The sequence below is a fragment of the Xiphophorus hellerii genome, chromosome 16 (genome assembly GCF_003331165.1).
Source record: "Xiphophorus hellerii strain 12219 chromosome 16, Xiphophorus_hellerii-4.1, whole genome shotgun sequence".
NCBI lineage: Eukaryota > Metazoa > Chordata > Actinopteri > Cyprinodontiformes > Poeciliidae > Xiphophorus > Xiphophorus hellerii.
The window spans coordinates 12903455-12916659 of record NC_045687.1 but is presented as its reverse complement, the minus strand read 5'-3'; the positions used below and the strand labels follow the sequence as shown (position 1 = coordinate 12916659).

The 13205-nt window shown below is 34.3% G+C and overlaps 1 protein-coding gene and 1 long non-coding RNA gene across 2 annotated transcripts in view; one reads left to right on the top strand and one right to left on the bottom strand.

The window, feature by feature from the left end:
- Positions 1–194: 194 nt before the first annotated feature.
- Positions 195–12692, bottom strand: LOC116736037 (nuclear GTPase SLIP-GC-like). The gene is made up of 23 exons (XM_032588252.1): positions 12253–12692; positions 12072–12153; positions 10985–11097; positions 10742–10786; positions 10587–10625; positions 9966–9990; positions 9760–9846; positions 9182–9269; positions 7591–7807; positions 7276–7500; positions 5632–5835; positions 5374–5549; positions 5042–5132; positions 4080–4167; positions 3848–3969; positions 3074–3250; positions 2845–2999; positions 2583–2700; positions 2353–2461; positions 2128–2261; positions 1294–1375; positions 1121–1202; positions 195–1030 (listed from the first exon to the last, which is right to left on the bottom strand). Exons 2-22 carry the CDS (start codon positions 12136–12138, stop codon positions 1138–1140), a joined length of 2427 nt encoding a protein of 808 aa, XP_032444143.1. The 5' UTR covers positions 12139–12153; positions 12253–12692; the 3' UTR covers positions 195–1030; positions 1121–1137.
- Positions 2211–13205, top strand: part of LOC116736039 (uncharacterized) — a 32076-nt gene continuing 21081 nt past the window's right edge. The window contains exon 1 of the long non-coding RNA XR_004342481.1: positions 2211–2288. This is a non-coding gene — a long non-coding RNA (uncharacterized LOC116736039). The remainder of the gene's footprint in view (positions 2289–13205) is intronic.

Genomic DNA, 13205 nt, shown 5'->3' with positions numbered 1-13205 from the left:
TCCACATGGTGAAGATTCTGAAGAAGACTCTCATGATTACTGACCTGGAAATCCTTCTTCATACAGCATTTAAGCGTATACTTAGAGGTGTGACACTTTCTTTTATTGTTAGGTTTGTTTTCAAAAGATTTTATCATAGGGAGAAGTAACTCTTGTTTGAGTGTGTTCATCATACAGTGTGAAAAAAAAATCAATTCAATTCATATTATTTATTCCAACTTTTACCAACAGCAACAAATAGCTAAAAATATAAACATGTACAGCCAAAACCGTCTATTTTTAACACAGTTTGAAACTAATTAAAATTTTTATTTGTTAAACACAAAAATGGTGCATGTTTATTGGTTTCCAGACATGCTAAAACTAGCTTTGTGTAAAACATGCATAAAACCTGAATTGGACAAGCTAAACCTTGAATAAATAATTCTACATTGATTAAAGAAAACTTTGATAATTGTTTGTGAAACTCTTAAAACTCTTTATCTTTATTATACAGTAATAAGGTTCCGTCTTATCTAAAGCTTCACTTGTGACATGTTTCTTTCTCCAGTTTAGCAAACAGAAGTCATTCGCTACAAAAAAGTCTCAAGTGTTTCAAAGTAAAAAAAAGACTTTTTTGTTTACGTTTTTAATTATGTATTTTTTTAAAATCATTAATTACTATAATAATTTCTATATAAGCATTATTTCACAGGAAATGATTAACAAACATGCAGAAAGTTGCAACAGTAATACATTTGTTTTAAATGAATAATCTTGGAGCAAAGTTGTTTCAGTTGATGATGTCAGGAATCTGTACGTTTCTGATTAGGCTAATTTACAATATTTGGCTAAAAATAGAGGTAAACCTTGTTGTTCCACCCCAGAAATGGTTACAAAAAACAAGCAAGAACTGCAAAGGATCTGCTAATGGAGACTATTTCTCAGTCAAACGCTCCCAAAATGAGCAGAATGAGAAGCATTATTGCGATGACATAAAGACAGAGAGGAAGCTTCCCTTATGACGATCCTTGTCATGGCTTCGGAGGAGCTGTTAATTTGAAAGGAAGACATTTTATTCAAATCATATACTCCATTGATCAATACCAGTCAATGTTGAAAATAAAATTCAATACTTTACCCTTTTCATGGGCTTTCCTAATTTGAGTTGTTCTTAAGCTTACTGTAGTTTTTCTTTACCATTGCGAGCTCTGTTGAAACATCTAAGAAAGCAGTTTTTGATGAGATGTAGCATCATATATTTACAGAATGTCTTTCAGGCCACATTTCAAACACAAATAAGTCTTGCTTTACCTGGAATCGATTGACTGTCTGTCCTGAGGGAGAGGTCCATGGAGTTGTTCAATGTGTCGTTCATTGTTGTCAAAATTTCCACCTAATTTAACATTAAAATCTTTATTTTTAGGTAGAAGTCTAAAGCTGGATTCAAGACAAACTAGTTTACACATACAACACCCTCTGCAATTACTCATAGATGTATGAGTAATTATAGAGGGAAATCAATAGATTTCCTTTTTACATTCTTTTAGCTTAAGAATCTAAAAGAGTAAAAAAATTCTTTTAGATTCTTTAAAAGAATTTAAAATATTTTTTGCACAAAGCAGAATTTTAATAAACTCAGTTTATTAAAAGTTTTAATACACTTCGTTTTGTGCAATATTTTAATCTAACAGAGTGCCACTGGTCTTATGAAAAAGCATAACTTTTAGTCAGACATGTTGTCTAGGATCTTTTACTACAAATTTGTTGCCAGAAAAACCACCTTAAGGTTTTTGACTGGAACTGTGTAAATTGGTCATATAGGAATTGAGCTTTCCAAGCAGCAAACACTCCAGGTTTATGTGAAGTACAACGAAGAATGTACCTCATGCCCGCCATTAGGTACGCCGCAAGATTTCTAATGCTGTTGGCCTTTTTATTCCACTGAATACTGTGGGAACCTTATTAGAGATATTCTCTGAGATATTATTGCCACATAGATACATTTCTTATCAAGACCATTGAAACATATTGGGTGCGAGTAATTGTGGAGGACTTTGTTTCTGATATACCTGTTAGATGGATAGTTCAGATTTTGCTCTGAATAAGCAGCATAGATACTGTTTCAATATTAAAATAAGGACAAACCGTTAAGCTCAGGAGGTGGATCATCATGACGTTTTTAGCCTCTGCAAACATGGTGTCCTTTGATTCACGAACATGTCTTGATACTGTTTCTCTCATTTTCTCCAGCATACCAGGACCTGAGTATCCTGCTGCAGCTGCATCAAAAAGATCAATCGCAAATGGTAAGAAAGATTTTAAATATGTTTCATTGTAAAATATAGTTTTTGTAATGATAGAAATTCTCACTCTTGTAGCATTCTTGCATGGTCTCCTCAATTGTCTCTATCAGGCTGTTGTACATTATTTTCTTTTGGTCTCTAATCCTTTTGTTAAGCTTTTTCTTAATTTTTTCCTCCTATGAGACATGTAAGGAAAGCAATTTTACCGTGAAAACTAAAGAAAAATTGCTATTATTAAAATCTGATAAATTGTTGCAACGCTAAATGAAAAAGAGCCATATTTTCTCTGTCGTTTACCTCTGTACTGAGAAAGATCAGCTGCAGTTCCACATCTTTGTACTTTTGCTTCAGACTTTCAGTGTCAAGTGAAAACTTATCAATGACACCATTAAATGGTCCACATTTTTGTTCATTTCTGAAACATTTTGATACAATGAAGTCATTCACAAATGGTACTTTATCATAATTTTCTTTTAATAAACCCCTGAATTGTGGATTTACAAATTTTACACTTTCATCAGAGTTGAACAATACTTTTCATGGCATATTAAGTTCTTACGGGAAGGTTTTCCTGAATTCCTCATCAATGCTGTCAGTCAGGAATGAAGTGAGCTTCATGTTGAGGTTTATTTGTTTTCCCTTTTTGGGTTTGTGGACTCCACCATTTTTGAAAACGCTCTTTAATGTTCTGTGATAACCACTACCACTCTTTCCCTTAAAAATAAGGCATTATTTCAGACGCAACAGAAAATTTAAATTAACTCTGTGGTTACTGCCAAGTAACATACCCGAGGATGTAGAAAGTTATTCAGCTTTTTTTCACATGAGCTTTTCGATCGTTCAACCCCTTCACACAGGCATTCCTCAAAAACCAGGCAAGCTCTTTCTATTGCTTTTTGGACTGGAGCAAGTTGGGCGGCAATGTTTATCTCAAGCTTTTCACATACTTCTGTGTGTATTCCAGGCTGAAAAAGGCAACTCCTTGTTAGTACATGTTGTAAAAACTGGTAACTATTTATGATAGAGTAATTAATCTTGCCTATGAAACTTGTTTCAATAATAATAAGAAGAAAAAAATAAGCAGGTTATTCAAAAACTTCTTCCAAGATCTTAAATGATGCTGCACAATAATCCATCCATCATCCAACACAGAGACAGACTGGACAAACAACCATAAGCATACACACATACACACCCTAACACCTAAGGAGAATTTACAGATAGTCATATTTTTTGACTGTGGGGGGGAAGAAGGAGTACCTGGAGAGAGCTGCACAATAATTAAATTCATAAATAAAAAAAATCAAATGACATGCAGAAAATAGCAATTAAGAGCACTGCATATGAAAAGTGAACTGGCTTTGAAAGTAGATAGAAAATTTGTGTTTCAGATGATACTGGAGATTATATGGCCTACTCAACTTTTAACTTCCAATCTAATGGTGGAAAGCAGAGAGACAAAAAGGTTGTGTCTCAGAGTCTGTGAAGAAATGATTATGTCACATCAGAGTGATGTGGAGGTGAAAGGTTATGGAGAGACTTGGAAGTTTGAGGAAACTCACCTGTCTTTTCAAGCTGGCTCCATGAATCAAAGAGAGAATCCCATGAGCTCCAGAAACATAGTTTAGCGTCTCTGAGTGACTGTCATTGAGATTTTGCAAAAAATCTTGAAGCTTGGGGATTTCTGTGAAAGCAAAAACATTATTAACTTTATTTCAACAGTGTCGCAGTCAGATTGCTGAGAGGATCTTAGTTACCAACAAAGCATTCAGAGAAATTAGGAATTTAACATACCAGTATTCTCTGGACTGAGAACCTCTGGTTTCAGAAACTCTTTGGAGCTCACTGTGTACACTTTGAAAGAGTCATCACTGAAGTGTTTCTAGGTAAAACAAATTTTGTTAATTTCATTTATTTTCCAGAATTAAGATCCCAGCAACATCTAGAGAAACTCATCCATGCATTTGTCTTTAGTCACATTGATTACTGCAAGTGTTTTCACAGGTCTGCCTAAAAAGGCAACATTGCAGAATGTGGCTGTTCACGTTGTCACTAAAACCAGGAGGATAGAGCACATCACCCCACTTCTAAAGTCCTTACACTGGCCCCCATGTAGTTCAGAGAATAGGCCTCAAGATACTATTGTTAGCTTATAAATCATTGAACGGCTTAGCACCGAAATACAAAACAAGTCTTTTGGTTGCTCTGCAAGCCAGAACCAAAACTAAACAGGGAGAAGCAGCTTTAAATCAAGACTTAAAACCCACTTGTTTAGAGTTACTTTTGAACCATAATAAGAGACATTGACCAACACGTTGATTGATGATTTTAAAATGGCATTTGACAAAATGTTATGCTTGTTTCACAATTGGTGAACTGCCTTGTCTTGTGCTTTTTAAATGCTTTGACCTAATGGCAGTTGTGAAACTATGAAGACAATATGCTGTATTATTAACTGAGAATAAAAGGACATTGAATATGAGTTGTTAAGATCACTTCTACCTTTTAGCTGTAATTATGATCACTGAAGCCTTTTAAAAGCTTTACTAGAAATATTAAATCACTCTTTACTGTCGACCAAAGGGTGATTTGTTTGCTACATTACAAAAGATTAAAAGTGTTTGTCCCATTACACTATGCAAAGGCAGTTAAATAAATATGTTCATTCTCTATATAAATAAACTTGACTTGACTTATTTATTTTGAAGCTATAGACAGTATTTGTTTTAGTTATTGTCTTGACATGCAAAGCTCACCTTAATCTTGTGTAGCTTGTTGAATTCTTTGAACACTGCTTCCTTTACTTTAATGTTTCTTCTGATGATTTTGGCCTGAAGGTCAGCTGAGCTGATGGAAAAAGACATATTGATCCTTAGAGTTGTTTCAGCTGAAGAATTTTGATTCTCAACAGAATCCTGATTCATCACAAATCCTATTTATTGACAAGTACAACTTTTATAGAACTTTAGTGGAAAGAGGATGAAGATTTGCGAACGAGACTCCTGTTGAGTTTTCCAATTACTAATTTTTAAGAACATGTCTTAAGTACTAAATGTATTGCACACTTTTGTTGCCTCATTTCACTTACTGATCAGTAGAGTCTTCAATAACATCAGATTTTGTGCAGATAAAGTGAATGTATCTGCACTCCCCACCGTTTCCTAGGAGACTACTGACACTCTTCAAGATTTCCCAGGATTCTTTCTCTGATGCTGCTCGGTTGATTTCAGTGACGATCCACACAGTAGAACAGTTTCCAACAATCTGGAGCAGCAATAAAGATATAATAGTAATCAATAACATGTGTTCATATGTTTCTTTTTTTCTTTATATAGCAGTACATTACCCCTTTCCACATTGTATCTCTGCTCTTGTTACGGTCTCCATTTCCAGGAAGGTCCACAAGAGTGATGTGCTGGGGAAAATCATGAGGCACTTTGACAGTCACACACTTCACAAGAGGCCAATACCACCTGTTTATGTCTTTTTCTCCTCCATGATTTGATTCAGTTCTTGTGTATTTAATCATTTTAGCAGATAGCTCGTTAGCCTGTGAAAAATGGAAAGAAGGTAAACATAAGAAATTTTACTTTAAATCAAAAGTGCTTGTTTAGTTTAATTTGCAAGACCAAGTTGACAAATTTCATTGAGAAATGTTCCTCTAAATGAAGTATGGAGGCAAAAGACTTGCAAAACCAGAAATAATATGGATATTAGTGGTTGGCCTCAACATTTTTAATCAGAGGGTCTGTAATTAATTATTCGCAAATAATCACGTTTTAATTGAAAACTATATATAAAATAAGCAACATTTTTAATTCAACACCCCTTTTTGCTTCCAAATTATTGAATAGACAGATGAGCTTGACAGGAAAGATATTTATTATTTTCAGTCTGTTATTTAGGTTATTCAACCAGAAACAGATGGGTGCGAAGTGCTATTATACCCTCTGAGCTTTCAAATATTTCAGAAATTCCTGATAATTCCTGTAACTTCTTTGAAAATATACATCTTTAAAAATATGAACTGTAGACACTGACATTATTTATTGACTTATTCCACAAATTAGTACTTAAACACAAAGATATATGAGCTGCTTTGCATCAACAATTTATGTTTAAATATGGGTGTGTAGCTGGCAAAGCAGGAGATGGAACCTTCTGTGCAAATATTTAACTTTAGGTGTGATTTGTAAAGGAAGATTGAAGAGTCATGTGTTCAGCCAGGTGCGTATGTACACCCCTTTCGGGTGTTTATATACACATACAGTACAGATCAAAAGTTTGGACACACCTTTTAATTCAATGAGTTTCCTTTATTTTTATGACTATTGACATTGTAGATTCACTCTGAAGGCATCAAAACTATGAATAACACATGTGGAAATATGCACTAAACAAAAAAGTGTAAAACAACTGAAAATACCCCTTATATTCTAATTTCTTCAAAGTAGCAACCTTTTGCTGTGATTACTGCTTTGCACACACTCTGCATTTTCTTGATGAGCTTCAAGAGGTAGTCACCTGAAATGGTTTTCACTTCATAGGTGTGCCCTGTCAGGTTAATAAGTGGGATTTCTTGCCTTATAAATAGTCATGAAAATAAAGAAAACCCATTGAATTAGAAAGGTGTGTCCAAACTTTTGGTCTGTACTGTATATACTTTTAGAATGGATCCTACACAATACTTTATAAATGAGATCGCTGGTGTTTTAGTTAAAGAGGATGAGCGGTTTTAGATGTTCAGCTTGCACATTGTTGTCAGCAAACCCTCTCTCCATGTTTAATAAGTTCCTAACAATATTTGTGGTCATTTTCAAGTGGTGTAATTTCATAGATTAATAAAATATGACTAAAATACCATTCTCTCTTTATTTGTGGCATATAAATGATTAAATGAAGCCACTTATATATTTCTAATTATTCCTGATGTTGGCTGTCCTGTTTGCAGCTAACACTTTCAACAATTCATACACCATCTCACACTTACTGTTTCACATGACAGTATCTTTCCTGTGGATTGAAGAAATTCTGGTATTTCTCTGAAATATTTGGGGTCCATTAGTTGTTCAGAAGATTTTTGTTTCCATTCCTCTCCATAGAGTGCAGACAGCTTTTCAGCCACATCCTGATAATCATCATCCTCATCCTCTTTTTTCTGAGCTGCAGTATTCTCTTGAAACTGACTCACTGACCACAACTCATCTTTCCATTCCTGGACATAAAAAATGTTTGATTAACTCTATTACATTGTGATTCTTCAGTTCGCGTGAAACAGGAGGGGATATTTCTATAGTTCTTTTACCTCTTTTGTGATAAATTCAATATGTGCCTCATACTTTGTATTGCACATGTTTGCCTCCACTTTAATCATGACTGAAGTACATGCATCAACATCTCCAGACGGCAAAAGTTTCCTCTCATCAATGAGAGCGTTTATCAAACTGGTCTTTCCAGCTCCAGTTTTACCAAAAACACCAACCAGTTCTCTTCTGTCTGTCTTCAGATCCCTAATTTTTTCCCTGTGAAAAAATAAAGGTGTGTTGATTTATTAACTTTTAAAACATATTAATGTGTATGTTTTAGCATTTATATTTATATTTAAAATTACATTGTAACAAGAATCTGAACCTGAGAATATTAACTTTTGAAGTCTTCTGTAAATACACAGAGGTTGGAAAAGATTTTGATCACATTGTAGAAAGGTATCAGTTAGGAAGAGGAGGCATTGAACTTGTTCCATCATTACACAGCAAATACAGTCATCAACAACGGGGGAAAATATAGAACAACAGTGACATCACATAAAGACTGAGACTCTGCCAATAGCTTGGTGATAACAAAAGTGTAGCTTCAGAAATTTCAGGATAGTATTTGTTGTGTTGTTAATGTAACAATAGTAAACTGTATTCTCCACATGCCTGGATCAGTGGGATTGAAAAACAGAAGCATCTTCAGGCTTGACTAAAACCCCCACAAAACTTGAAGAAGAGCAATTCGTGGTCAGACTTGTAGTTTGTAAAGTGCAGTTTTGCCTGTACATTACAAATATGTTTGTATCCTTCAGGAGTTGGAGTTTGGTTGAATGACGTGTATGATTCATGCCATAAATGCTTTTAGTTCCTCAAACTCAAAGTTTTCAGTATATTAAAACTTCCTGATTACTTAGCAGTACCATCTGTGTTTCAATCCAGTGTTCATAAAGTGAGGCAGGTCAGGTCAAATGAGCTCTCTTGCCTCCAGATTTCCTTAAAATATGTTAATCCCCTTACTTACTACATTTACCTAAAGTGATTTGGCAAACAAATCAGTCATTACTAGAGACACTGTTACAAGAACTTTCTATATGAACATCATTTGGTTGGCAAATGTAAATTTTTTTTTTAGATTTTAGAGGCTAAAACAAAGGGCAGGCCTTCGTGTCTAGAGAAAGAAGAGGAGTTAAGGGGGGAAGCGGTGGGAGAGAAGATTGTATTTTAGACATGATCTGGAGCCTCACATATAAAGTGTGCATTCGGTGCATCTTGTTCTGGTTTTAAATGGACTGAACTGAACTTATATAGCACTTTTCCAGTCATTTTGACCACTCAAAGCGCTTTACACTAGAGTCACATTCACCCAGTCGCACTCACAAACACACATTTGTGTACACATTTATACACCAATACGCAGATCGGTAGGCAATTTGGAGTTAAGTGCCTTGCCCAGAGGCACATCGACATGTGGCAGGAGGAAGCTGGAATCGAACCTACAACCTTCCGATCACAAGACAACTACTCTATCAAAGAGCCACAGTCGCCTATTTAACTCATATAGAAGTAGCAATGGCCCAAAAGATGAAGGTAAATTGAATAAAAACCATAAAAATTATTCAAGCAGACACCAGATGTACTCACCTTAGGAAAGAATTCAGCTTTGTGTTTTCTTGAAGTTTATCCAGAACATGTCTCATTACATTTTTCACCTCAGACAGTATTCTTAGTTCTGTTATTAAAAAAAAAGAAAAGAGAAAAATTGCATTTTCGGATCTAAACTGAGAAGGATTTTGAGCCCCATTCCATTGATACTGGCTTTCACACAGTGATAAACCAGACACAGTTTTGAATATTGCTTTGACAACAAATGCATCGTAAACTGTGTGATGAGTGGTTTAACACTGAGTTCTGTGTGCGATCATCTGAACAAGATGCTGTTCCTACTATCTCTGTCTGAACTTGCTCACATTCCTGTGGTTTGGCGTTTCTGTTATTTTGTTTTGCATTAGATGTGTTTCTAAACAACCTACACCTCAAATTTTTTGACGATCACAAATGATATTAATTATAAATCATCGATCAAAAATAATTTAATTTGCAGCTGACATCTGCAAATTAGCATCTGCAGTAAAATGAACTCAATTTTATTGCTCTGTAAGTTGCGTTGTGACAAGCTTTTATTCTTTTAATTGCCTGTTGTCATTTTCATGAAGAATTACCTGGCAAAGATGCTGACATACTCCTGCGAAACCGTTTTGGTGTTGGTTCTCTTTTGTTAAACTTCTCCAGATCCAGCTTTCTCTTTCCTTTTTTTTGTATTTCCAGACAAAAACAAGAGAAAAATAGTTTAATGGATTTATAACTAGTGTTTATTTTTGCAACAAGTTACGTATGTAAGAAACATGTAAGAAACTGTAATTCTCACCTCCATCACTTGTGGATGGCTGTACCTGAGAATGAACATATTTATTTAACTGCCTTTGCATAATGTAATGGGACAAACACTTTTTAATCTTTTCTAATGTAGCAAACAAATCGACAGTAAAGAGTGATTTAGTATTTCTAGTAAAGCTTTAAAAAGGCTTAATTGATCATAATTACAGCTAAAAGGTAGAAATGATCTTAGCAACTCATATTCAATGTCCTTTTATTCTCAGTTAATAATGCAGCATATTGTCCTCATAGTTTCACAACTGCCAAACCCTTAGGTCAATGCACTTCTGAGATTACCTTTCACTTACAAGTTATGCAGGTTCTGAAAAGATAGACATTTCGTTTTGCTTCTATTTTTATGAAAAAAAATAGTTGAACCAATCTGGTTTCCATCTATGTTAAATTTCTAAACCTGAGGCTAACCAGAAGCAACGCCGTCAACAGAGCCACATGTGATGTAAAAGGATGTGATAAGAATTGGATCTTCCTCCAAAGACAGTCAGTCTTCAAAACTTTCAGAACTATTGGTGTAAACCACTTTGTGTAAAACAGCCAGTTGTCCATTCAACACAGATAATTGAAATTTAGCTAAGGACAAAACTGTCATACTTACCTCAGCCTGAACAGTTGTGTTTTTCTGCTCCTGTTCAATCTAAATTATAAATAATGTAGTGATATACGGATAAAACATTAATGTTAGAATTTCCATCCAACTCAGTGTTTTGTTGATTAATGTAAATAACATTTAGTGTAATCTGTTGATCTTACTGGTAAAGATAAAGGCAATGTGTCCTCATTTCTGTTTTGTTCTTCCTGCAGACAAGCACATTGATGTCATTTGCAAATGTCCAAGAATCCATAAGATTATAGTCAGTGTTGTGACTGGTAATGATACATTTAATTTTACTTATAAGCACCATGTAAAAGTTTGGTTGCAATCTAATATATTTACATAGGATGTGAATGGTGTGGTTAAAACACGCATGCATGTCATGTACTGTAGCTAATTACCTTTAACAGCTTCAGTTTCTTTCTGAAATGTGCTCTTGGTCCCACTTTGGAAATCAATTCTCCCACGTCTTGATCCTCAAGACAGTACAGATATTTCTTGTCAACGCCTTGTTCTATAATGAAATAAGTGGTTTGTCAACAATAAGTGATGAAAATTTACTTTTAAAGATGAAAAAGATGTTTCATAAGGAGTGGGGGTACAAATGTCTTTCACTCAAAACGATAAAGACCATAGTTGGTCCCTACAACATCAGTAGTTTAAAAAATGTATGATTTGAAATTGGATGCTTCTATTTTCCCAAAAGGGTGTGTCAATGATTTCGTCAGGGCCTAAGGTCACATTTAAATTTTGCCTGAATTTTATTGACTATTTAACAGCAAAGTCCATTGGTATTGTTGTAACATCTTTGACAAGACAGTGACATTCAGTGTTTAACACTAAGATTGTTTGTAATGTCATAATTTGCAACCAGGATACAATACTTCTGGGATGGTCCACAATGTCCACACTTAAAGTCATTTACATGCTAATGATGTGTCCACAAATTTTTTGTTTTTATTTTTTTGAAGGAAGAAAGGAATCTGTTTACAAAACTTTATAAAAGTATGTTTAATGAATAGAAACATAAAACCATGCATCAAGAAATAATACATTTTTACAAAATTACTGATTCTACAATTATTAGTACCCCTAAAAAAAACACTTTGCTTTGTTTTACCTTTTATGGTCCCTCTGTATTTCATATAATCTACAATTCATAACCACAAGCTTTTATGTCTAGGAGACCTGACCCTGTTGATGTAACTCATGTGAAGTTATTTGGCATCTTGAGGATTTCTGTTTTAGGTCAGGTGTGTTACACGCATTGTCTTGCTTAATAACTCATTTATGTCAGAGTCTTCCTTTACATTCAGAGCATTATGAGGTGCAAAGTACTTGCTGTAACAACGACGGCTAGTGCCACATTCATGCATAAAAAATTATATAACAGCTAGTTAAGTGGATTGACGTTGATTGAACTTCTTTTGCAACATAAAGATCTTGCATTTCCTCAAAACACTACAGCAAAGAAATGCTATACTTAACCTCTAAATGTTTCTATCCAGTCGCTTAGGCCCCAGTCATTTAATATCTTGCAAACAAAGTCATCCATGACGTAAACAAGAAACTGCAAGAGAAACCATGATGTCTTAATGAGCAGCTGAACATAACATTTTTTTATGTAGTTAGAATCATCTAAAATCCAATTTAAAAGGAAAAGTCTTACCTGTTACTGAAAATGATGAAGACAAAAGAAGTTAGGTCAAAAAAGAGGTGAGAACAAATAAAAAAGAGAAAAAACAAAACAGCAAAAAGCAAGTTTTGAAAACAATTTAAAATTTGAAGTGGAATTTCACCAGATCATTTGCAAAGAGGCGGTTCACTATTTCTGAGAATGGAGGTGAAGGAAGGGGTGGAAAATAAGACTTCTGACAAAAAAGGAGGGAAAACGTTAGAGAGGAGTGGCTTCATAATATGAAAGTGTAGCTGAGTGCTTATTCTTTACAACAGATACAATGAGTCATTTGTAAGGATAAGTTTTGCTTTCCTTGTCTTTTTTCCTAGTTAATCATTTCCATAACTTTGCATCTTTGAAATGTGCTTCTATATGACCTCTTTAAGTTATGTTTTCTTGACAAAGAAACACTTTGCAGAGGAATAGTTGGCATATAATTATACACATGTAACTAAATGTTTCATAATGTAACATGCATCACTGACTTAAACAATACAAAGAATGTAAACAGATTGTGTTATTCAAAGATTTAACTTTCTCTTTCTTTTCAGCACCTGCTGGAGATTTGAAAAACAAATCAGAGAAGCAAAGCAAAAGAGGAACACCAACTGAACATTTACGCCATGGCGCATAACATCTAATGATTTTCAATTTTGGGAAACCATTAGATGGTATGTGCTTAGCAGCCAAAATGTGAATAATTTTTCCATAAACTATGGAAAAATTACATCATGCCTAGATGAAAGAAAATGACCATACCAGATAATAAACATAGTATAAGGTAACTCAATGCCTTAAGTATTTTGAGTGGTGCATTGTTTCCTCCATTTACAAAAATATTTTTGATATCCTCTTTTATACTGTACCTTACATAAAAATGCTTTAAATAGGACAAGTATTTGAATTAAGTTGTTCAGGATATTGTTTGCTTCTCCTAATTTTAT